The sequence below is a fragment of the Dinoponera quadriceps genome, unplaced genomic scaffold, assembly GCF_001313825.1.
Source record: "Dinoponera quadriceps isolate SergipeBrazil2010 unplaced genomic scaffold, ASM131382v1 scaffold781, whole genome shotgun sequence".
NCBI classification, from domain to species: Eukaryota; Metazoa; Arthropoda; class Insecta; order Hymenoptera; family Formicidae; genus Dinoponera; species Dinoponera quadriceps.
The window spans coordinates 88043-112361 of record NW_014555039.1 but is presented as its reverse complement, the minus strand read 5'-3'; the positions used below and the strand labels follow the sequence as shown (position 1 = coordinate 112361).

Below are 24319 nucleotides of genomic sequence, written 5' to 3'. Positions count from 1 at the left end.
CGCTGAGAGAGCGTCTGAATGATGTTCTCTCCGAAAGCACCGGTGACCTTCAAATTTACAGCGCAGCCGGAGTGGAGCACGGATCGCTTGGCTGACCGATAGGGCAAACTTTGGCAAACGATCATCTAGCCAATTTGTGCCGCTGAAGAACACCGCTTACGGCTCTATCTATCTGTGCCCACCTGTACCTACCTGTCCGTGATTTCGCGTGCATTCGGCGCGGGAAAACACCGAAACTCGATCCGCCGAAAGGCATCGATGACATCGAGTACATCGAGCCGCAGCCACCCTCGATCAGATCCCGGCTTTCCGTTGCCGGCATCAACGCGCAACGAACGAGATCTTACGGTCGATTAGCGCGCAGTCGGCTGCGCTCGGAGCGCCGCCACGGCGGCGCTGGCGTCGGTGGTCGGCGAACGCTTTAAAATCCGGTGGCGCGACGCCGTAGGACGCGCTGCTCTTTCGCCATTCGCTTGCGCGTGCTCTCGCCGCCGTCGATGGTGGTGCGATCGTTCTCTCTCGTGTTCACGGCGGACGCGCGCTTCGACCACCCGCGTCGTTTCTAACCTCCTCGTCGTCCGCCTGCTCGCCTCCGGGTCCCCGCAGTCAGTTCGGCAGTGTCGGGAGTGTGTTCGGGTAGCAGCCGGTCGCTTGCTCGTCGGACTTCGAGCAGCCGATGCACCGTCCCGGTATACTACGTGCAGCGCGAAGCGACGCGTAATCGGGTTACGCGGTCGATCCGCGAACGATGCCTCACGGCGTTCTGTGAAAACGCCACTCGCGCGGTCACGTGCGCATAAAATGTAACCCGCCCTTCTTCGGCCGCTTGACAGGCAGCAGAACGGGATCTCCCGAGTGTCGTACGTTCTATCATTGAGTTCATCGAGCGATATAAGTCTCCGGGACAATGAACGGCCAGGTGCAATCGTCGAGGGAGAGGTTAGGTGAGTGCAGCATCCTTCGGCGACGTTCATTGTCTCTCAGCTTCCCCGGGACGGAGCCGTTGGTGTGATAAAGCTCGTTGCGAAACGAGCCACGATAAGGCGGATTACGCGAATTTTTCGATCTCTCGCTTTGTTCCCCGACCCGTCGAACTCGTTCTAATCGCCTGGCCGACGTTCGGCCGATCGCGCGATTATCTCGCGATGCGCGCCAAACTCGCCGGAGGGACAATGAGGACGAGGATCGAGGGAAGATTTGAAATACATTGATGGAGAACACTGTTGCGTTGTTTGACGGACTTTCCCTCCCTCCCTCTCTCTCTCTCTCTCTCTCTCTTGGAGAACACTCTTGTGTGTGCTCACTGCTAATTGTTAGATTATTAGCTGTTCTTATCGTTGCTCTGTTGACCGCCACGGTTAATTTGGCTTCATTAGGGTATATTGGCGAGAGCCAAATAAAACACCGGCTCCGCATGTGCACGCCGTATCCATTGCAAACAAGATAAGTATGCAAGGTGTACTCAGCGGCCCTGTCAGCGTATATTTACTTTTGTGATTTATTATAACAGCGGTATCTGACTATCGTGGTGTCAGCCACCATGCTCTCCATTATCTCACGAATTCCACGGATTCCTCCCAGACCTTTCCCCCGGTGCCAAGTGGATGATGCTGTTTGTCTGGAAAACTTGATAATCTTAAGAACATCGACAGATGTGATGCTTTCGTTAAAAACCAACCACATCATCTTATCAAACACACACACAGACCACAGCGTATCGAATTGACAAATTTTCCAATTTCTCCACAGACAGAGCTTCCTGGACTCTCTCTCTCTCTCTCTCTCTCTCTCTCTCTCTTTCTCTTCCTCTCTCTCTTTCTCTCTCTCTCTCTCGAAGGAACGTCAAGCTGCGACTATTCAAGTCTTGCTTCAAGGAGGAAATCGATATGATTTATCTGTGACTAAATAAGAGATATCTCCTCTTTCCGGGGCTCTCGACATATCACTTGTTTTTCTCAAGAGAGCACCATCTTCGTGTGAATTACAAGTCATCAAGTAAAGTTCAACCGAGGAGGAATCTCTCTCGGCTGTACCTGCACTCTGTGTTTATTAGTTTATTCGCCGGATGTGTTACAATATTGCCGTCGTCAACATTGTTTGCGGCACCGCGAATGAAACACAATCAGATGCGCTACAGGACACAGTTGAACACAGGTGTTGTACCTTTTCCAGACGGCTTTAGTTCCGACACGACGATGGACTTATTCAGGATGTTTGGCACCGACCGTGTCCCGGCCATCCCCATCTCAGACGCGGAGATACCGTTGGACGACAGCGTTCCCACGGAAGTCGACAGTAAGGTGAAAACGAAATTGCTCTCTATGTGGAATAACGTTAAGTACGGTTCGTATCCCGACCAGATCCATCGCGGAGTCGTGGCGGAGCGCCGGGCCACGAGGTGTACTGAACTCTTCTCTTTCCGTTCTCGGCCTGGCAGGATGGACCATGAAGATGAAGGCGAACTTCTCCAAAGAATCTCCCGTCTGGTTGTTGGGCCAGTGTTACCTGAAGAAGTCCGAGGATCCCCTGGAGAGCGCCTCGGAGGCCCTGGAACCGGTGGGGACTGGCAGTCAGGTCTCCTTGGCGATGGACGCCACCAATTTCGAGAACACCATAGAGGAGTTCAAGAGGGACTTTGCGTCGCGTCTTTGGCTCACTTACAGGCGGGAATTCCCCATTCTCAACGGCTCCACGTTCACCACAGACTGTGGCTGGGGCTGCATGCTGCGCAGCGGCCAAATGATGCTCGCGCAAGCGTTGGTCTGCCATTTCCTCGGACGTGGTAATTATTTCTACTCTCTGTTATTAGATGTTTCGGTTAATTTCGAGGGTTGACGTTTAGATGCGTTACTGGATGAAGATTCAATTCAAATGCTCGAAGAACTTGCGGAACAATTGGATGTTGATCAAACTACTTTCTACGATCGTTTGAAAATCTTACCCCACCCTATGTATTCTCCAAACATTGCGTCATCATCTGATTATTATTTGTTCTGATCGATGCAACATGCGCTTCAAGGTACGCACTTTCGAAACTTGGGGGAAATAAAAAAATTCGTCGATGAACGAATTGCTTCTAAAGATAAGTCCTTTTTTCTACCGTGAGATCCACTTATTGTCGGAAAAATGGGAAAATTTGATAGCAAGCGGTGGAAAATATTTTCATTGAAATACGTGTCGTTTTTTTTTAATAAACGCGTTTTTGAGAAAAAAAATCCATAAAATTAACCGAAATTCCTATAGATTATTTTGCAAGAGATTTATCGTCTTTTCGATCGAGTATTATCGTAGAAATCGAGTTATCATTTGAAGAGGAGATTATTATGAAGAGAGTGTGCATTAACGTCAATAGAAACTTATCCTGTCCTTACTCTGCCTAGAATGGAGATGGAGGTCGGAGCAACCAATCGAAACCGTTCAACAGATGCGAGATGACCATAATCACCGAATGATCATCAAGTGGTTCGCGGATCAGTCGAAGCCCGAGTCACCATTCTCCATACATAGGCTCGTGTCTCTCGGCGCATCGACGGGGAAGCGGGCGGGCGATTGGTATGGTCCCAATTCTGTTGCGCACCTCTTATGTCAAGCTGTAGAACGTACCAACGAACTTCCCAACAGTAAGCTCAGTCGGCTGGCGGTATACGTTGCTCAAGATTGCGCAGGTTTGTATTAATAATGAGTTTTATTAATGGGGAAAAACCTTTTATTGAACACGAATAAGGAAAGTTCGTAAATGACAGGCAAAAATTCGTGAAATCCAAATTAACTTAGAGAAACAGAGAGTACAGCATAAAAATTAATAAAAATAGTGAAAATATTTTAAAACAATTATAAATGATAAAAACTATTAAATATATTAACAACTGTATGGTTAGTCACAAAAAAAGTTGCAACACTTTTTTTTTTATAAATTTCGTGACGCTTTCCGTGTCCAATAGGAGAATTTGTTTCTCAGTAATTCTCAGGAGATATGTTTTCCTATTGGATACGAGATGCTTTGCGAAATTCATCGAGAACAAAATGTTGCAACCTTCTTATGATTGACCACACAGTGTAAATAAATTAGTATAATGTGAAGTGTGAGTTTATTATGTCAAATTTTAAGTCAGTTGCGGGGAAAATTATGATGTATCACGGATTGATGATGAATACTTTTCAGTATATATGCAAGACGTCGAGGACGCCTGCCGCACTCCCGACGGTGGATGGAAGTCCCTGATACTACTAGTACCTCTAATGCTCGGCACCGACAAATTGAACCCCGTCTACGCACCGTGCGTGACGTCGTTGTTGACGTTAGACGCGTGCATCGGTGTTATCGGCGGTCGACCCCGGCATTCGCTCTACTTCATCGGCTATCAAGACGATAAGCTGATCCACCTGGATCCGCACTACTGTCAGGAGACCGTCGACGTGTCGAAGGAGAACTTCCCGTTGATTAGTTTCCACTGCACGTCGCCGAGAAAGATGTTGCTCTCGAAGATGGACCCTAGCTGCTGCGTAGGCTTCTATTTTCCGAACAGAGAGTCGCTCGCAGAGTTCATGGAGACGATTCAGCGAGTGAGTACGATCTTTTTTTTTTTCAACGCGCGCGAATTTCAGTGGAATTTATACATGTGCATTTAGTTATACGCTGACGGAATTTAAATCAAGTATATTCGCGTCTCCTCTTCTTTTTGCATCTATTGAAGAAGCAACAAAATAATAAAATCGTAAAAATGTGACTCATGCCTCTCTTACGGAATTATCTGTTGTTTAGAAGATGAAAATATGTCAAGTAGCCTCGAACAAAGTAGGGAGTTAAGACAAGAGACGCAAATGAAACATTGAGAGAGAAAAGATACAAAGGAAGATAAGATACAAGGAAAGTTTACATAACGAGTCGAATAATGTATCCCTTTGTTGCAGTTTGTGATACCGTCGAATCAGAAGGCGGATTATCCGATGTTCTTGTTCTGCGAAGGAAGCAGGAAAGATCTGCAGCAGGGTATCGAAGTCGACGAGTGTCTTCTGGCATCGACGAGTTCCTTCGACGATCACGAGACACTGGAGGACGATTTGTGCGAGTGCGAAAAGTTTGAGCTGCTGCAATAAGACGAAGAGAAGCAAGAGAACAAACGTAAACACACAGCGATCATGTGCTCGCTCGAACATCGACGTGGAATGTTAGTCTCTAATATCTCTATTACATCTCTACTCATTCGTCCACTATCCGCGACAAGTATTTCTTCTTTTCGTATATTCGCTCCTCTAGCGCATGTAGGAAATCGTAAAGCGAAGCGCGCGAAAAGAGTTCACTACACCACTTAGAGCGGTAAAGTCGCTTCAATTTTTGGAAACGACAGCGTCGCATTTCGCGCGACCGGAGAATAAAGTTCAAGTTTACGCAGTGACTAGGTTTATCTCATGTTTACTTATGAGAGTTGAGAAAAAGAAAAACCCATATACGCAGGGCAAGCTCGAGAGCAAGATTGATTTCCGATGACAAGTTAACCGTCAAGCTGACTGTTCGTTTCTTGATGATGTAATATGTATACATATATATGTATGTATATGTATATATGAGGCTATATGAGAATGCACAATTTTTCTCACCCTGGATTACGCGTTGATCTCAAAATTGGTAGGTTGCTTGTAATCGATCGTTAGTAATAGTAGTAGCTAAACTTGACAAGACTTCATCGTAACCGCGTGTCGAGCGTGAACGGATATTTATTTTTCGCGCTGGTCCGAATGCGAGACCGTTTCTTTTGCGCAGCACGCGTCAGGATTTCGTAGAATCAACTCTAACACTTCGTGTGATACTTAAACATTGTAATGCGTTTGCAAATTCTCTCTAATGTATGCAACAACGATCGAGCGGGGCCGCCACTCGGTTATTAAGTCTGATTTATTTAGAGGAAAGTGTATAACCAAGCTAATTTATTTATTTATTTATTGTAACATATTGTGATCGAATGCTAAAGTGATTTCAGCCTTTGAAGGCGTATTAGCGAGAGATTCGGGGAATGCGAGTGTGTGGTATATACAAGTTGAGGCATCTAATACAGGACACACCTAAATATTCGAAGGAACTTCGGTGATATCTTGGAGTTTGGAAGAAAACAATAATTTTAAGCGAATTTTTGTCCCGATTACCACAGCCGTCCCTGCGAACTATATAACTTTATACTTAACCTATTTTCGTATCGTCAGAGGCAGCAGCAATATTTAGGTATATCCTTTTTGGATGTGTCTCTTCCTGTATATGTATATACAGGGTGTCCGATATTAATCCATCATTCTAAAAAAAAAAACTTTGTTTTCTACTTTTGATTGTAGAATAAAACGTTTCAGATGAAAGCTGTTTGGTTTGAAGAGGGGACACATGATTCCGATGTGAATCGTGTCGTAAGATATCGTCGCTTTTAAGATAATTGTAAAGGCGACTAATTTCTTAAATAGAACTTGATTTTTTCCTTGAGGTAAAATATGTAAATCTCGTCGAGACGTTTTTAAAACACTTCCCAAAATTGTTTTCTTACATAAGCCAAAGATATGAAACTTCAAAGTTTTTCAAAGTCACTGGCTCCACGTGTAAGGTTTGTGCAAAAGTCTTTAATGGTTCTGAATTCGCTATTTAAAAATTCCCATCTACTATCCTATTTTTAACGCTACAACGATATGGACGTAATAGGTTTCTGTTTTCTCTGGAATCATGTGCCTCCTCTTCAAACCAAGCAACTTTTGTTTGAAGTATTTTTTCCCACAATCAAAAATTAACCAGATTTTGGAGTGATAAATTAAAATAGGACACTCTGTGTGTATATATATATATATATATATATATATATATATATATATTTATATATTTATTTATATACGTATATATATGCGTATATTGTACTCATACTGTTGAAAATGTACACAATATCAAATATTGTTGTTATATCTCTCTTACATCGGTAACGCAATACGCACGGAATAATAAAATGGGAGATGTATGGCGATCACGTTCGTGAGTACACTTTTCGTGGATCGACGCGAACGATAATCATCACTTTGTACTATATATATATATATATATACTTCAAACTTTAGTCAAACAATGGCAATAGTCGCGCGAACACTCGCAAACAAACAAAGGAAGAAAAGAAAAAATTGCAACGTGCCACGAATGAATAACACTATGCAATCTCGTTAGATTATCTCACCAGCATTTTATCTCTCGAAGTCATGTGCAATTATTGTCGATACCGAGGTCGGCCGTTATTGGCACGTAACTTAAAGCCGAACGCGCGCGTATGTGTACGAAAGTGTGCCACGGGCAAAATAAGCGCAGAAGCACAGCGCGCATTTTCTTACTGTCGTTGTAACCGCAGTCGTCTTCAAACATTTTTTTTTTCTTTTTTAAGATCATATACGGTGTGTTTGCGTGTGAATCAAATCGATTTTAGGTCCACTCTTCCCCTTCCTCCTCCCCCCCCTATCTATTCATAATTTAATTCTTAGATGCAAAGATATAAAAGACTTCTTCAATATAAAAACGAAACTGACATAAACTTTTAAATACTATAAGAATGTAAAAAAATTCTTAGGCCTTAGAATTGAACTAAATTTGGCAGACTACTTTTCCTAGACTGCATCTAAGAATCCGACTGATCCGAATAGGTCGAATCTACGCGACCGATCGATTCGCTGATATGGGGATTCGTCGAGGAAATCTGACAATGGAAAGATTAGACGTGTTGCGCCACGAAATCCTTGATCACCGGCCACATTTCGTTGGTGGTGTTGCCGCGGAATTCCCTCAGTATCCCAATATCGCGGTAGAACTGCACGACAGGTTCAGTCTTCGTTGTGTAATCCTGTAGCCTCTTCTGCACGACCTCCGGCTTGTCGTCCTCTCTTTGGCTCAACGGCTCTCCGGTTACATCGTCCTTGCCCTGTAACGTGACGTGCATTCAAGCCTGTATTTCGTCTGATTGTTAACGGTGCCAAAGTTAAACACGTCGTCATACGTAAACGTAGCGATAAAGAAAGAAAAAAAAGGAACTCGATGCTGGATACTCCTTTGACCCGATCAATCGGAAGCGCGTTATAAATCGAGCCGTTCGATTGCGAAAACTCGTACCGGCACTCGTGGGTCGTTGAAGCCGATGTTGTAGACCCGGCCGCTGGACAAGTGGACCCATCTACTCCTCACCCTGTCCAGTATAACGGAGGTCGGCACCACGAGATTCAGCACGACGCTGATCGGATGCAGGTTCTGCAGTTGTTCCGCCTGCGCCAGCGTCCTCGGAAATCCTGCATCGATGCCAAAATATGCATTCGCATTTAGACTCGAGAGCGAGCGCTAGCGCGGTTCACGGTTGATACGTGATCCCGACTGTAAGGTCAAACGCGCGCGGTTAGTTACCAAGGATCAATACCGGTACAATTCTGCAGAATCTCGTGTTCATCGTCAAAACATCCGAATATCGTCAGATAAGGATCTCCGTGCTCTCCGAGTGACTTTCACCGAACTCTGATTAATCTAATCGACGGTTTAATATTGCTGTCAATCTCAAGTATTATCCGCACCACCTTGTTAACGCAGATACGAGTTATTAAATTTTTGATTATTGTTGAATGATAAATTTTACAACTGGAAATTATAGTGTTGGTCGTTCTTACACGAGAAAAGATGCTGGATTCTCAAGTAAATAATTACTCCGATACTGAAGCTCCAATACTTAGTAAATTTTTACTTGGATCAGATATTTTACTTGAAAATAATTTACTTGAATCAAGTAAATATTACTCCCATCTCCGAGTAAATATTTCCCGGGGAAAAATTTTTCATATATAATTATATACAAAATATGCATCCATACATAAAAATATATAATTATATACATATACTTATATATAATCACATATATAACTATACCATCATTTCATATATAATTATATATTTTTATGTACGGATATATTTTATATACGACTTCTAGATAATTATATACATTTATATCTAATTAAATATGGAAAATGTTTTCCCGCATTACTGAGGAATATTAGAGTAATTATTTACTTGAATTAAACATCTTCTTTTTCTGTATATTATTATTATTCATTGATCAATTTAAACTAAGTTTGCTGAAAGTCACTCTCATTCATTAATCTTGTTTTATCATCTTATGTTCTCTCGATTGTCGATTCAATCCTTGATTCCGATCCCAGCTTCACTCACCATCCAGCAACCAATTTGGGTTCTCCAGCGACTCGACCTCCTGGCCGATCAAGGATATCATTATATCGTCCGGTACGAAGCTGCCGCTGTCCATGTATTTCTTCACTTTCTTACCTAGATCTGCGAAGAAAACGTGTTCATGTTGAGTCTTGTCTAGTATAAATGAACGACAGCTATTTCCTTGAATTTTCATCGAGCCGTGCGATCGCGGTGTTTTCATTTCGCTGAAAATAACTCGAATGTTTTCTAGAAATCAGCGATATCTCCCGTGGTGAATTGAGATCCTTTCGAGCGTGTGACGCAAAAAAGGAATAAAAACAACACGACGTTTCGTCCCTTATCGCGGCTACCCGCACGTGCATTCAGAATTAACGGATCGACGATAATCCGAAGAGCTTTAAATTATTTCCGCAAAGCGAAATCGGAAATAAAAGGGCCGCGCAACGTTGTGCGATTTTATTGAAACGAATAATTCACAGACATCTCTCATCGAGGACAGCAAATATGACGAAAGATAAATCGATAGTCCTTCGACATTTCGCAACGGCGACGAAAAGTCGCGTGCGGAGATATGCTCTAATCGCACAGATGATCAATCTCCTGAGACAAACAAGCTTCGGAAACCATGTAGGAATACGCGGAGAGTCCAAAGTCGCAGAAACAAATGTCCACTCTAGTCGAAAAAACGGAAAATTAATTCCTGTAATCGAGACGTAGTCAAGACCAACAAAAACCGAGCAATCGTCCCGATTGTAATCGATCAGTCTATTACAAATTGCAATCAGCGACGGCCACAAGGCAGAATTTCCCGTACATACCAGTGCCGGTGGACACGTGGAAGCGCAGCCTGTCTCCGCTGGATATATGCGATACACCGAACTGCTCGACGATCCTGGAAGACACCGTGCCTTTGCCGGAGGCCGGCGCGCCCAATATTACGGCCCTGAAGGCCGTGGCGACGGCGGCGCGGCACGTGGAGATCGCCACCATGAGGCAGAGCCAATTGTATAATCCGCGCAGCTTCTCCGTGATGATCGCCGATACGGACGATTGGCCGCAGTTAGAGACGCGCGACACGACGTTCGACGACGTCGTCGGCTCGCCGATGAAACTCGCCGAACCAACACACGCGTTGTCGCCTTCTTCCCCTCCGGCCTCCCTCCCATCTCGGGCGGACTTTGATACGGGTGATAAGGCGAAATCAGCTGGCGAGGCGCCCGCGCTACTCCCGCGAGAACGTCGTGATGCAATTCCGTCGCTCGATCTCGTAATCGCGAGATCGCGTCGGGTCCTCTCTGCGCAAGACTCGCAGGTAATGGACAATGAATAAGCTGTAACCTCGTTTTTCCCGCGACGTCATGCCGCCCGTGACGCGCACTTCCGCCGACGGGGCTGGAATTCAAATCGGCATCTGATTATGAGCGATTAGTTAGAATCGTAATTGTAGATGTAATTAACCGGCGATTTTACGGAGTGGCTGAAGTCATCCTGGTCAGTGAAAGACTTGGGGAAATTTAAGATTATATCGTTGATTCATAACGAAGTTAGCCGTAGCATTGAGACGATCATCGTGACACCGAACGGAAGCCTGTTCGTCCACAGCTGCACTTTTTGGATTTTCACTGAGAGAAAAGCGGCCTGTTCTTTTTAGCAGCACTGGAATTTTGATTTTTTTTCCTCTCAACGTTAGATCATACTAGGTGTTTAGATCAACAGGAACAAATTTCATGAGGGCATAGAACAGTGGACAAAAAATTCCTCTATTTTACAAACTCGCAAAATTTGAAATTATTAATTATGGAAAGGGCCATTTCTAATAATTAATAACTCGAAGTTTTGCATATTGTTTGCAAAATAATACAAGACTTTTCTGTTCATCTCAATCCGTTCCTCAATCTACGCTCTCACGAAGTTTGTTCTTGTTGTTCGGGGACACCCTGTATATATTTCTTTCATTCTAACGGCGAAAAGTGCGACCTAGTTCAGCTGAAAGGAACAGAACTGAAGATGGAAGTGCGAAAAGTGCAAGTAATTAAGTGCGACGGACTTTTGTGTCCTCACGTTGGCGCCACTGACAGCGCCAAGATGGTCGTGTGAAATTGAAACTCGAGAAGCTGCGCGCGTTCTTTCTGATGAATTTTCCAACTTTATAGGATATCCACGATCGAGCGGGTCGAACGAATTCGCCGTCATGTCCGTGAATTCCCACGAGGAGGTGATCTCTCAGCTCACAAAGGCGCAGATAGAGCTGAAAGCTCGACTGGAGCAAGTGTCGAAAATGAGAAGTGAGTAACGGTCGAATTCGACCGAACTTTGAATTTCTTTCTTTACACGTAACTCAAGTCGTCCTGTTGACCGCAGTCGACTGCGTGAAGATGCAGCTGGAGTTGCTGAAGCTCTACAACCCGCAGTGTCTGGAGATCTTGAAAATGTTGCGAGAAGTTTCGGCTCCTCCTCCGGAGCCCTGCAACCTCAATGGTGTCGGATCGCGCGGCAACGAGGTATGAAGGATTACACAGCTGTGGCTGTGGCGCGTTGCTTATGTTGAAATATATTTATTACATTTGAATATATATATATATATATGTGTGTGTGTGTGTGTGTGTGTGTGTGTGTTACATAGGACTGACACATCGAGAGTGTGTGTGTGTGTTCGCGCGCGTGCGTCGTATGTGTGTGTGTTCGCGCGTGCGTCGTGTGTGTGTGTGTGTGTGTGTGTGTGTGTGGTGTGTGTGTGTGTGTGTGTGTGTGTGTGTGTGTGTTTATCCGTAACGCCGCGTACAACGTTCGATACGATATAATAGACAGTAATAGATATAGAGATTTTGCAAAGATAAACTCTTTGGAAGCTGCGTCGAGTACTCTTGCCATTCTTCTATCTCTCTCCTTCTTTTCTCCTTTAATTTTTGCTTCTGCGCAAATCCACGTTCTCGGGCACGAGACATGCACAGGACTCCTATTCCATATACACATCCACCGACGGTTTGTCGGTAAACATGTACGAAATACAGCCCCAACCCGTTGGAAAATTTTTCATATCTGATCATGTACGGCTATATATATATATATATATATATATATATAATCATACAAAATTATATGTAAAATTTGTCCATATATAATTCGTACACAATTATACTAATTACTATTGTGCTTTAAAAAAAAAACTTTTAACCATTTTTTCTACATTGAGACTTAAAAAAAGACTTGTTGAGACCTTCCAGTATGCAGAGAAAAAAAATTGTCACTTCATATTCTTCTATAGTTTCCCCACGTAGAATGATTACCGGCTGTTGCTCGGGATGGAAACCACCATGTAAAGAGCATAAAGTAACAATTCTTTTTCCTCTTTACTAGTTAGAAGGTCTCTGCCGTCCGTCTTTGTATGCTTAACATAAAGGAAATGACAAAAAATTTTTCAAAAGCACAATAGCAATTAATTATATATATATAGGCGAATTTTATGCGCGCATTATTTTGTATGATTATATATAACCATATATGATCATCTATGAAAAATTTGTCAACGCGGTAGAATGTCTCACGCACGATTTATCGACGTGGGATTCTTTAGATACTTGTTAGATGTGGAAGTCACGCTGGAGCGTGAATAATTAACGCGCTAGAGAACAATGCGTTTTGCATTTTGAGGTGAATCTTTCGCGACAAAGATTCGCTCTCTCTTTTTCGCTCTCCTTCTCTTCTCCCCTCCCCTTTTCGGATACTTGTTGATGGTGAATTATGCACATGATGAAAAATTTTCTGTTAAAAACGGTCCACTGAAATTTTTGCGATACTTCAACACGGAGAATATGTTAAGAAATATACAAATACAGGTTTACTCGGGAAAAAAATTATTATATGTAATTATGCATAGGTTATGTCCATATATAAAAATATGTAATTTTATATGATTATTTATAATTATACGTTGATATATGTATTTATATATAATCATATATAATTGTATTACCACTTAATATATAATTATATATTTTTATATACGAACATATTTTACGCACGACACGTTATATATAATTATACACAATTACTTATAACTATATCTAATTATATGTGGAAAATTTTTTTCCGGGGAATTAACATATTCATCTTGTTAATATATTACCTTCCAACACATTCATTTTGTTAAAATAACACAAAAATCTCATCGGTCCGTTTTTAACACGAAACTTTTATTGTGTGGTTCGATTTGCTTTGCGAGGCGCTCGTACGAATATGTCTGAATCCGTCGGTCGAGACGCATTTCCGCGACCTTTCGGCGGCGAACGCGTCGCAAGGCTGCGGAACGTCGCGAATTGTCATCGTGGGCATCGATTGCATCGGTCGTTCATTATTGTCTCTGCAGTTCGTTAAGTCGTTGTTCAGTCGCGGAGGAGAATACAGCGGTATCTGGGAGGTCGTCCAGACGAGCGGCGCGCCTCGCAAATAGGCAACTCAAGCAGCAAGGTGACGTCAAAAAATGACGTTTTAATAATGTCTCAATGACGTCAATAAGACGTCATTTTACGTGACCTTACTGCTTGGGAGTAAAACGCGTCGCCTCGTCTCAATTTTAGACTAACTAACCGCGCGTGCGCCCATCTCTTCTAATATGCTCTCTCTCTCTCTCTCTCTTGAATTCTCCGTCGACGAGGGACCGATACATCAATCATGAAAGCAGCCTCGCGTGCGGAAGGAGCTTTCCCATATATCACCATTGTTAACTCCACTGCCACTACATTCGAGCCCGGACGCGTGGTCTCGAATCGGGAGCAAGAAAACACGCGTGCGCGAGCGGCACGCTCTTCGTCAGCCACGTCGTGCCGTTCCAAGACGACCGACGCCTCGACTCGAGAACACCGTCCGCCCGTGAAAACAGCCCGTTAATCACCTCGGCGAGTACCACGAGGCAGGTCCCGTGAGCTGTCGCGAAACGAGACAAATTGCAGCGCGGTCGACAATGAAATATGAAAAAATAAAGCCTCTCGCATTCTCGCGAATAAAACTTCGGCACGAATGCTTTGGAATCGCTTACTCGTGGATCCTCCGTTGTCCTTCCGCCTCCACGAACAAACCCGGAGCCCAACTAAGAGCCTAATGCGACTGCCGTGGTGCCCGCTGAGGGGCTGAACGTGCCTGAGGAACGCGATTACCTCGGCCGACGCCTCGTTACGACGGAAGATCTCTCTCTCTCTCTATCTTTCTCTCTTTTGACATTAGTTATAATCTATAATAGATACTTTAAGCTTTAAGCCTTAAGAAATTGACCAATCATAACCGAATTATAGGAGAATAATTAATTGTGATTGGTCAATTTCTTAAAGCTTGGAGCTTAAATTCTCATTGTAGACCCCGCTTTACGCGGCTGATCGAGGGCTGCCGAAGGACGCCAGTCGTTCCCCGTTCTTATAGGTTTGACATTTTCCGTAAATAACCCGGCGAGGGGATATAGTAGAACTTGTGTTGGTAATCGTAGTGTCGCGCGCACGACTTGCGCACGTTACGGCACTCCATGGCCGCAACCGGCGGCTGCAGCTGCGACAGCAGCAACGCGGCGTTCGCGCACGACTGGCCGTCCTTGTGATGCTTGAAGCTCGCTCCGAGCCTGGACGAGTCGCTGATCCGCATTCCTTTGGAGCTCAACGTGTCGCACACCGCGTCGGATTCCGTGATGTAGTTACTGAGACAGTATTGTAGGTCTTCCTCATTCTGCGCCTGAAAGGAACATTGGAGCGTCGGTCGAGTGTGTTCAGTCTTTCTTCTGCACGGAGAAAGTATTTTAATAAAAATTCGCACAAAAAAGTTTCCTCAATGTTGAATTATATCAATATTATTATCATTATTACGTGTGCTGTAATTTTGAATGTGTGCATATAACATACATCACTAAGATTTATAATACACGTAATAATGATAATAATTTTGATATAATTCAACATTGAAAACTTTTTAGTAGTAATTTTTATCATAATATTTTCTACAACTATTTTACTATAATATTTTCTATAATTTTTACTATAATATTTTCTTCTGTGATATCTTTGACAATTTCGATAATAATTCCGGTATGATTCAGCATTAAAAAATTTGCGTGGTGATTTGCTACAATATTTTCTTCGCGTGTCTCTTTTCTTCACGAATGTCCGTTCTTGTTTCGTGGGACACGGTGTGTCATTGAGAACATGAATATCTCTCTCGGAATTCAGATATCATATATTGATTTCAAGGATCAATTAAGAGGAGTTGATGATTGATAGTAGTAAAAAGGGAAAGCAGATTGAGATTGTAGATCGGAACTTAAAGATCCGTTTGTATTTTCTGATATTCAATATCGACCGATAGTTTATCGATTCTTAGTCACGCAGTGATAAACGTGTTCATTAAATTCTCTGCAACGAATAATCAGCGATATCAGTGTGGACACGTACGCAGACTTTGCACATCTGTAGCTTCACGCAAGGTGCGAACATCCAAAACGAGTCTTCTTCCCCGATTCTTCTTATCTTACTCTCGGCTCTGCATTGCCACTCAATCTCTTTAATTCCAGGACAGTTGTCATCGACGGCTATATAAGATCGAACTATCAATATTAGAGTGTTAGGAAAACGTTTCGATCAATTTTGAGAGTGGTATAAGAGGACGATATAATTAATATAACTTTAAAAAGATAATTATAAAAATCTCTCAAGTGAGAAAATTAGTCGCAAGTATATTTTATGTAAAATAAAATATTTTTATTGCAAATTTGATTTTTATTTACTGCAATTTTTATAGAAAATTGACAATTCGCGACAAATGATAAATCATTGCGAAGTTTTTAGTAAAGATAAAAGTTTATTTAAAAAATTTATTTGATATATTTATTTGACCAATTTTATTTATATAAAATCGAATGAAAAGTGTAACTTGTTAATTGGATTTGAGACTCATTGTAAGGTGCGTAATATGTAATTTATCATTCATTTTTTAACGTTTCTTCTTCGATTACTTACACAGACCCTCGTCTATATTTTGGTCGACTTCGCTGCGTTTCTCGTCGATTCTATCGCCACCGCCGTCGTTGCCATTAGTGTTCCCGTGGCCGTTGTTGCGGTAACTCGACGTCGAATTATTGTGCGCCTCCTTCTGCGTCTTCTGCGCCTCCTTCTGAGCCGCGACGTTGCTTCTGAGATCGCTCAAGGCCTTGCGCATCTTCTGCAGCGAGTAGGCCGCCGCCATCCTCGTCATTATCTTATCCTTCACCTGTCGGATTTTTACGAATTTTTGCGAGTCTGTCCTTCACGCGCTATTATTGCCTCCTGTGCATTTTCAAATTAACTTATTAAGGGCCACGATTATAACATAAGGAATTTTAATTGGACGCAAAATTTACTTAAGTATAGTTGAGTCAAATATTTTTATATGGAGTTTAATACAGTTGTTTCTCTCTTCTGTAGATTACAAATTAATATTAAAATCATAAAATAGTGAATAATTTAATATCCGGAAATATTAAAAACTGAAAAGCTCGCAGGAAGGAAACTCTTGTCGAAGTAATTTTACTGAACAAGACTCTTGTTCCAAAAATGAAACTTGGCCACTGATGAGTTAGTTCGAGGTCGAAAGGACTACCTTCTGCAGATCCGCTTCCGTTTCGTCCTCCAGGTCGGCGTATCTCAAGGGTTCGTCGCTGATCAGGTCCTTGATGTATTTCAGCTTCGAGTCCATCTGTTCGAGCTTGTCCTTCCGTTCGTTCTCGTTCTCCTTCGACTTCAAGTTCTCGGCCATGTTCTGCCCAAATAGTCCGGCCGTTAGTCGGACGAACGCTCGAGTCACTTGTGCAATTGTTTACATGCGTTCATACCTCGTAATAGCGTTGCAGGATCCACTCGTCGTCCTGATTCTGCGTTCCTGGGCCGGCCATGAAGGTGGCCTTCTTCTTTCTCCGGTCGATGCCGAAATACTGCGACCAGTCGACGCTCTTCTTCCTCACCTGGACGAATTTTGATTTGGCCGTCTTCATCGCGCTCTCCTTCTGGCTCTTCGGCACTGACGTCGCATTCAGTGGCGTCCCCGTCGCACCCTCCTCGTGGCCGTGATCGTGATTGTGATCGTGATCCCGATCCTGATCGTGATTATGGACATGATCGTGATCATGATCGTGGTCGTGGCCGTGTTCGTGTGCATGGTCGTGATCGTGATCGTGATCGTGTTCAGACTTGTAAGTGCGATTATGGGCGTCCGTAGATTGCGTGCCGAATAAAGCTCCCAGATCTTGAGCAACCTTGAAGTATATATTTAGCAATGTTACATTATGTGTAATTACATTGGGTTACCTTAATGAGAACAATAATGTTCGCCGACGGTAGTAACGATTGCGGAATTGAAGAGCTTATGTGAGCTGAAAGTGGAAGTCCACCATCCCTCCTCTCTCTCTCTCTCTCTCCCTCTTTACGGAGCTCATCGCGAAAATATAAAGGCAAATAAAAAGAGTCAACACTTAGTAATGTCGGACGTTTTAATTGTGGCAATGTAAACGTGTTGATTTTCAGACGACATATTAAGTAACTTACTCTATATATTATTAGCTTTGAGATTTTCTGATTTCATTTATTTCCAAATTTTCTTCATTTTCTACATTTATCTATTTTCTAATTCATTTATCGCGAGAGTGTTCTCATATTGGCTTCAATGTTATGCATGCGGTAAGATGATCAGGTGAAATTAAACGTGTGTACGGTAGCATGCATTTTTTAAATCGTTACGTCAATAATTGGCTCTTTTTATAAAAAAACTTTGTAATTTAGATTTAATCTTTCCGACGTTTCACGACTTCTACTTTCAGCTATATAGCTCCAAACCATTTTAAAACATCCACGATTTCCAGGAATGGAGATTACGACGGAGAGGTTCATCGCGAGCTTCCGTGGTTTTGATATTACTCGTAATTCTCCATTCTGAATGATTTTACTTGAACATAACTTAAAACGATTCGGAGGCAGCGTGTCTAATAGATCTCTGATTCTAATAGTTCTACTGAAGCGGCGAGACCTAATTTTTGCACGTTGACCGCGCGACTTGGGTGACGAATCGTGTCTCTGATCGATTTCGCGTTATTGATTCAGGCGACGCTTGTTTCGAAATAATTGTTCACGGATGTATCAGTTATCAGCCAGAACCGTTTGATTTTCGATCGTCGATTTGCCGGGACGACAATTTTGTCGACGCGAACTCTTCGACCTCGGTAGCCATTTCGCACGATGTTATATGATGTAATATGTTGCCACACGACAACACTGAGTACACATTTCCAAAGATTTTATTGGATATTATAAACAGATATACATGAACAGAGGTATCATAAGTGTAGACAGACAAGTAACGTTGCCATTTGGCAACACATCCGATTAACACGTCGAGATATTATCATTAATTAATAATTGAACCGAATTTCCGCCTGACGATCGCGCAAAATTAAGTGCCGTTTCGCACAAGCCACATCGCTTTACGGAGCTTGAGACTCGAGACGGATAGAATTTTATTGTTGCCCTTTTTATCTCAACGTGACTTTATTAGACAATGGCTCTCGATTCCGATGCGGACGCGGGTACAGTTTCGCGTTTCTCTCTTTCTCTCTCTCTCTCTTTTTTTGTCGTATCGTTTTGGCTTTCACTCGTGCGTATCGTCGTGGAGGGTAAATAAAACAACCTTGGGGTCGGTGGTCTTCAACTTGGTCTGAGTAGGTCTGGGGCTTCTCTTAGCGACCGGATAGCGCTTGGAGAACTTGCGATAGCCACCGAACTCGCGGCCGATCGGATATCTGCCGTTGACGTTCCTGCGCTCAGCCGGTGTCAAGTACAAAATGCTCTGGTCCTGGTCGCGGCCCATGAATTCGTTGTCGCTGCCGTCTCTCGTCTGGCCCCTCATCGACGAGCCCTTGCTCAGAAGCTCGCCCCAAGACATTGGTCCTGCAGTTCTGTCGGGCAAACGTCCTCCGTCACATCGTTTCTCCGCTCGTTTACGGCAAAACGGCTTGTTTTTGAGACCGAGCATTTTCATTAATTAAATAATTGAGAGAGCAACTTTCACTTCGGAACATTTTTCCTCTCTCCAAGCTACAAACTGTATTTTTTAATCACAATAAGTGTTACATTAAATTATTTTATGTAATATTTTAAGATGTGATGTAATATTGTGTGCATTATATTATTAATATAATTTAATATAAAACTTAACGTACTTATCGACTTATTATTGAAATTTAATTGGCAATATAATATCGTCATTTATGATGTTACTTTAATGTCCTGTTATTACTCGCTCCTGTTATTAACACGATATTTATGTACATAGAGGAAAAGGTTTCTTTGTTTTATTTAGCATATGCATCTATCTAACTTGGATTTATTTAACGTAAACAACATAATTTAATATCAAATATCACTTTGTTTGAATGAAAACGTTATTTCATTAAAGTAAACCGTGTTGCTTGATAGAAAAAACTATATTATTTCGAGAAAATATAATATTTCGTTTTCAATAATAAAAGAAAATAAAGAAAATAAATAAAAGAAAATTTGTTTTATTAAACATTAAATACTGTTCCACCGAAACAACGAAGTTTTTCACTATTTTTCAAACACAGTGTTACTCTTTCAAACAATTTATTGTTTGTGACAAACGTTGTAATGTTTAGATGAAAATACAAAAAAATGTGTTATTTGACATGAAAATATTTGTTTATTGTTTTAGAAAAACAATCCTGTTTGTTGAATCAAACATTCGTTTGTTTGCACTATTCCAAGAGGCAAATTTGTTTCAATAGAAGAAATTTGATTAAATCCAAAGAAATCCTTTCTCCGTTTACTTGTTTGTGAACTCGTTAAAAAAAATGCCCAATGACTTTAGCGTTAAACTCGAATTTTTAAGAGATAAGAATAAGCACGATTCGAAGTGAAGCTCATTATCGCCGTCTTTAACATCACCTGTCGGACGAACACCTCCCGGCATCGGGTGAATCGGACTTACTCGTATACTTTGTTCCCTCTACCAGCTCTGTATCTGTCGGAAAGCGTTTGTAAAGCGGTTAAATAATCGTCGCCGTCCTCCATCTCGTTCAGACCGTATGGGAAACCGTCCAGCGATTTGCCCAAGACCAGTTTCGCCAGGTCCTTGTTGTCGATGTTCATCCGATCGCCGGTGCCGCCGCGTTTGCGGCTGGAGCTTCGCTCGCGTTCGCGGAAGATCGAGGCCACCGGCTCTTCCTGCAAGCACACATCGCACACCGTGCACTTCAGCGATCTTCCTGTTCGGAACCGCCAATTTTTCAACCTCCCGCTTGAAGAGATCACTGTCGTTCGTAAATTGAGAGTCCTAATGCCGCTATTCGACTGACAGATCGGCCGTGGCGTACATCCCTGCCCGCTTTCCTTGTTAAATAATAAATCGACCCACCTGCTCAGGCACGCTCTCCAGGTAATCGAACAACGCCCTTTGTAACTTGTCGTGCAGACCTTGGAAGCCATCCCCCACTGTTTCCAACTGGCCATTATCTGAAACCGCAATAAATCTGGACTCGTCTGTGACCCTCGTTTCTTGATCTTTATCATTTCTCAGAGCTCTCGAGAAGAGGGAGACACGATAAAAGTGACCAAGACTCGACGGCCGGGAAGGAGGCAAAGTAATTAATTGAGAAAATTCAAGATTTAAATATCGAAACAATCTTAAAATCGCCTTTTACGCTTACGCTCAAGTGTGTATTGTTTAGCTTCCGCGTTCCATTGTTAATTGTTCACTAATTATACACGAAAGAAAATAATTTTTTCGTTGTAGCTAAAACTTCGTTGCGACAGCGATAAAATTTAATTGGCATCACTAAATTAGCCGATTATTTATCATTTTGGCAGAAACGTTTTGTTGCCGTGATAGAAAATATTCTGCTGAGTGAATTTGCCCTTAGGACACATTGCCTAGAGAGAACGGTTGACTTATAACTTTATGACAAATGCTTTATGCCCTAAATCTTTATTTATCATTTGTTTATTTTTTGTTTTTATTATACGATGGTTTGTCATCAGTCACAAACAGAACGGCTTCTTAGTTTTAAGACAGTCGTTGTGCGTTGCTTAAAGACTTAAGGCATAAAACATTATCTTACACCGATAAGCCAGACCTTTAAATTACTGTTAAAATAGAACAGCATTTTCCTACACTTACTTTGTTATATAATTCGTTCTTACATCAAAGTAATTCGTAAATTCAGCAAGACAATAGCAACTAGTATTTTTAACAAATCGTTTTGCTGTCCACGTAATGATAACTGACGCAGATTTTGTTTTGCAATACAGCAGAAAATTTGCTGTGTCAGCGGACTATTTTTCTATTTTCTATTTTCGAAGAAGCGTCGTTCACGAAGAAGCTCAAGACGGGAGGTGCTCCTTCCTTCTTCCGTTTTTAAAGAGTTCCCCGATCGGCGGGTCTCGCCCTTACCGCCTGGTAAGAACTCGATCTCCTCGTCCTCCTCGTCGAGGTCCCGGTCGAACTTGCGGTCGGCGTCGCCGCCGTGGTACTTGAACGAGTGGAGGTCGTTGTAGTCCACCGCGTCCAGGGACCTCTGCTTCCGTATGACGGCGTCCAAGGCGCTCCTCAGGGACTCCTGGCTGGACTGTCGGGCGGTGGGGATCAACGCGAGCGCGCCGGTGCCCAGCACTAGCAGCGGCAACAGCCATCCTTGCGATGCCATACTCGCGAGCTGGCCGACAGAGAGAGAGAGAAAGAGAGAGAAAGAGAAAGACGTAGGGTCATGCGAGATTGCGTGTGAAACGCGTATAATCTAAGAGTCGATTGCATAAATTTATTCTCCGGCAGAGTGTCGCACCAGGTCGCGAAGCGAGGCGAGGTCGAAGTGCTGATATTACGCGGCCCTCGGACGATTTTTGCTAATTGGATCACAATGTTCACTCTCCTCGTCCCGAAGAGAAGCTCTTCTTCGTGACAAAGAGAGAAAGAGAGAGAGAGAGAGAGAGAGAGAAAGAAAGAGAGAGACCCGGATCGATCGTCTCACTCGAGGTGGAATTAAGCAGGAAGACGACCGAACGACTGATGATGGCTTTTTCGCCCGCGGGCGTGTTGCGTATCTCGTTATAAATATACACAGGTATATTGATCACCATCTATTTTGCATGCTGCACTGTATCGTGGCGATATCGATTTTGTCAACAGGATAGCGAAGTCCGCGCGAATGAAGACGTACCGAGGGAATCTACGACGTAACGCGACTGTGACATAGATTGGCGACACGGACCAGCGGACGACTCATCGGCACGACTCTTCGCAATACAATCTGGTATTCGCAAGTATCCCTCAAACTTAACGTAATTGGAAATAGAAATGAGTAAAAGGAGAAGGAGAAGATTGCGCGGATTAAAACGACGAACGTGTATCGAGACGAAGTCATTGAGAGAACGCAAATATATGTTACGTTGCGGTACATCATATACTGTGCTTTCGGATCGATAACCGCCGCGTTATCCGAAAGAAAAAATATTTACAGACCTGTCGACAATACATAAAGCAGGTTCTACTTGACGCTCGCAACGATTGCGAGCATTGTTCCGTCTTTGTTTAACATCCTGGAGGAACAAGGATAGAATGATGCGAGCGTTAAGTGGAACGCCACCCATAGTCGAGTTTCCGTCGACGAACGAATTATTACTTTACGTGAAACGGCGTAACAGTCCGGAGAGGCTTTCTGATCGTCGATCGGCTTAATGAAATTTCGATGGCGCCAGATGATCAACGAGCAAGGTCACAGTCAAAAACGACAAAGGGTCATCGGTCGCCAGTGGCTGACAGATGGTACACCGGGTCCGGGCGCGAAACGGCTCGGCCGAATTTCGCGGATCGTATTTGTCCCACGATCGATCGAACGACAGCCGCGACGACGTCGATGACGATGCAGGAGCGGTACCGGAGCGACGGGGAGCACACAATATCGCGATTACGACATCCCGCGGCTGGTGACGGGGTCGATTATCGACGCGGCCCCGCGATAAAAGCGCGAGCGCCGGTGATTAATCAATTAACGGTGCAATTCGGCAGGGCGCGCGACGTACCTGATTTTTCAATTTTTCATCCGCGTGACGCCCCCTCGGTCCCTCGGACGAGTTGTGCCCAGCGAGCGTTTGCTTTACCCGTGAAAACGACGAACCACAGTCGACGACGACGATTCCTGCGCGTGCACGGGACTCCGTCCTGTTCTCGTGCGATCACCAATGGCGGCGACTTTTATATAGGGCGATAGAGGACGGATCGATAGAATCGCGCATGGAACTATCCCGGCGGCAGCAACAAGTAAAAGCGACAACGGGGTGTGCCGCCGGATGGAAAAGGAGGGAGAGAGAAAGATAGCGGGGAGAACAGCGAAGGGCGAGAGAGAGAGAGAGAGAGAAAGAGAGGCCGGAAAATTCTACATACTCTCGCGTAACACCCCCAGTCGAAATCGCACTGTGTATTTCGATGGGAATAATAATAAAAAGAAAAATAAGAGAAATTCAGACGAAACTATTCGAAAATATGTATGACGCAATTGCAAAATTGAATGACGTCCATCGTTGAGCGCGCTTTAAGCCGGAAATAATTACATGAGGTTATTTAGATCCAAATTAAAAGTAGCTATTATTAGCAAAATATAGTATACTATTGATTGCTCTATCATTTATTATTATTATTTAAGGACGTTATCATAAATATAGATTTATTCGCTACTTTTGTGAAAAAGAATGAGGAGAGGCCAAAAAAATATTTAAGAAACGGAATAAGCACATCAAGTGTTCGCGATCGTTTACGTAAAAAAAGAAAAAATGAGGTGACTATTCCCGGGTTAAGGAAGTTCGAGCCTTTGAATAGATAAACCTGTAATATATGCATGACAAAAGTTTATCGGACTAACAACGCGTAACAGAAATTTCAATAATTTTTACCGTATTGTTTCCGAAATATTTAATTTTGAATTAAACTTGTATTAAACTTATATTTAAACTTAAACTTGTAAAGAAAATGATTACGTTACGTGAGTAAATATTTGTTAAGAAATATTAGAGTAGTTTCTTTTATTTGAATTAAGTA

General features: G+C 42.9%; 4 protein-coding genes across 6 annotated transcripts; 2 read left to right on the top strand and 2 right to left on the bottom strand.

Moving 5' to 3' along the window:
• The first annotated feature begins 443 nt into the window (after positions 1-443).
• On the top strand, positions 444-7082 carry LOC106742848 (cysteine protease ATG4D). Of its 2 annotated transcripts, XM_014616158.1 has the most exons (6): positions 444-944; positions 2173-2343; positions 2438-2782; positions 3381-3665; positions 4163-4563; positions 4912-7082. In XM_014616158.1, the coding sequence occupies exons 1-6, from the start codon at positions 908-910 to the stop codon at positions 5095-5097; spliced, it is 1425 nt and encodes a 474-aa protein (XP_014471644.1). In that variant the 5' UTR covers positions 444-907; the 3' UTR covers positions 5098-7082. The 2 variants fall into 2 exon arrangements, with proteins under 2 accessions (XP_014471644.1, XP_014471646.1); XM_014616160.1 differs by lacking the exon at positions 444-944 and having other exon boundaries at positions 2215-2300.
• A 95-nt stretch (positions 7083-7177) lies between these two features.
• On the bottom strand, positions 7178-10498 carry LOC106742849 (GTP:AMP phosphotransferase AK3, mitochondrial). Its single transcript, XM_014616161.1, has 4 exons — positions 10033-10498; positions 9215-9334; positions 8117-8289; positions 7178-7928 (listed from the first exon to the last, which is right to left on the bottom strand). The coding sequence occupies exons 1-4, from the start codon at positions 10202-10204 to the stop codon at positions 7722-7724; spliced, it is 672 nt and encodes a 223-aa protein (XP_014471647.1). The 5' UTR covers positions 10205-10498; the 3' UTR covers positions 7178-7721.
• On the top strand, positions 10439-23903 carry LOC106742850. Its single transcript, XM_014616162.1, has 4 exons — positions 10439-10526; positions 11368-11499; positions 11576-11715; positions 22415-23903. Exons 2-4 carry the CDS (start codon positions 11406-11408, stop codon positions 22463-22465), a joined length of 285 nt encoding a protein of 94 aa, XP_014471648.1. The 5' UTR covers positions 10439-10526; positions 11368-11405; the 3' UTR covers positions 22466-23903.
• Positions 13327-23390, bottom strand: LOC106742847. 2 transcript variants are annotated; one of them, XM_014616156.1, is made up of 10 exons: positions 23308-23390; positions 21683-21944; positions 20648-20745; positions 20222-20457; positions 18902-19169; positions 17058-17477; positions 16826-16984; positions 16207-16456; positions 15643-15794; positions 13327-14929 (listed from the first exon to the last, which is right to left on the bottom strand). In XM_014616156.1, exons 2-10 carry the CDS (start codon positions 21933-21935, stop codon positions 14621-14623), a joined length of 2145 nt encoding a protein of 714 aa, XP_014471642.1. In that variant the 5' UTR covers positions 21936-21944; positions 23308-23390; the 3' UTR covers positions 13327-14620. The 2 variants fall into 2 exon arrangements, with proteins under 2 accessions (XP_014471642.1, XP_014471643.1); XM_014616157.1 differs by having other exon boundaries at positions 15643-15779.
• Positions 23904-24319: the final 416 nt, after the last annotated feature.

What these genes read in the sequence shown, in the direction of transcription:
- LOC106742848 (XM_014616158.1), top strand. Translation starts at nt 908, where the DNA reads ATGAACGGCCAGGTGCAATCGTCGAGGGAGAGGTTAG. An exon ending in ATCGTCGAGGGAGAGGTTAG is followed by an intron (nt 945 to 2,172) that starts GTGAGTGCAGCA and finishes TACCTTTTCCAG; the next exon opens with ACGGCTTTAGTTCCGACACG. An exon ending in CGTTGCTCAAGATTGCGCAG is followed by an intron (nt 3,666 to 4,162) that starts GTTTGTATTAAT and finishes AATACTTTTCAG; the next exon opens with TATATATGCAAGACGTCGAG.
- LOC106742849 (XM_014616161.1), bottom strand. Translation starts at nt 10,204, where the DNA reads ATGGTGGCGATCTCCACGTGCCGCGCCGCCGTCGCCACGGCCTTCAGG. An exon ending in CCACGTGTCCACCGGCACTG is followed by an intron (nt 9,335 to 10,032) that starts GTATGTACGGGA and finishes TTTTCTTCGCAG; the next exon opens with ATCTAGGTAAGAAAGTGAAG. An exon ending in TCAACGACCCACGAGTGCCG is followed by an intron (nt 7,929 to 8,116) that starts GTACGAGTTTTC and finishes GTCACGTTACAG; the next exon opens with GGCAAGGACGATGTAACCGG.
- LOC106742850 (XM_014616162.1), top strand. Translation starts at nt 11,406, where the DNA reads ATGTCCGTGAATTCCCACGAGGAGGTGATCTCTCAGCTCACAAAGGCG. An exon ending in GCAAGTGTCGAAAATGAGAA is followed by an intron (nt 11,500 to 11,575) that starts GTGAGTAACGGT and finishes TGTTGACCGCAG; the next exon opens with TCGACTGCGTGAAGATGCAG. An exon ending in TCGGATCGCGCGGCAACGAG is followed by an intron (nt 11,716 to 22,414) that starts GTATGAAGGATT and finishes TTTTGTCAACAG; the next exon opens with GATAGCGAAGTCCGCGCGAA.
- LOC106742847 (XM_014616156.1), bottom strand. Translation starts at nt 21,935, where the DNA reads ATGGCATCGCAAGGATGGCTGTTGCCGCTGCTAGTGCTGGGCACCGGC. An exon ending in GATCGAGTTCTTACCAGGCG is followed by an intron (nt 20,746 to 21,682) that starts GTAAGGGCGAGA and finishes TTGCGGTTTCAG; the next exon opens with ATAATGGCCAGTTGGAAACA. An exon ending in AAATATAGACGAGGGTCTGT is followed by an intron (nt 15,795 to 16,206) that starts GTAAGTAATCGA and finishes TAATATTGATAG; the next exon opens with TTCGATCTTATATAGCCGTC.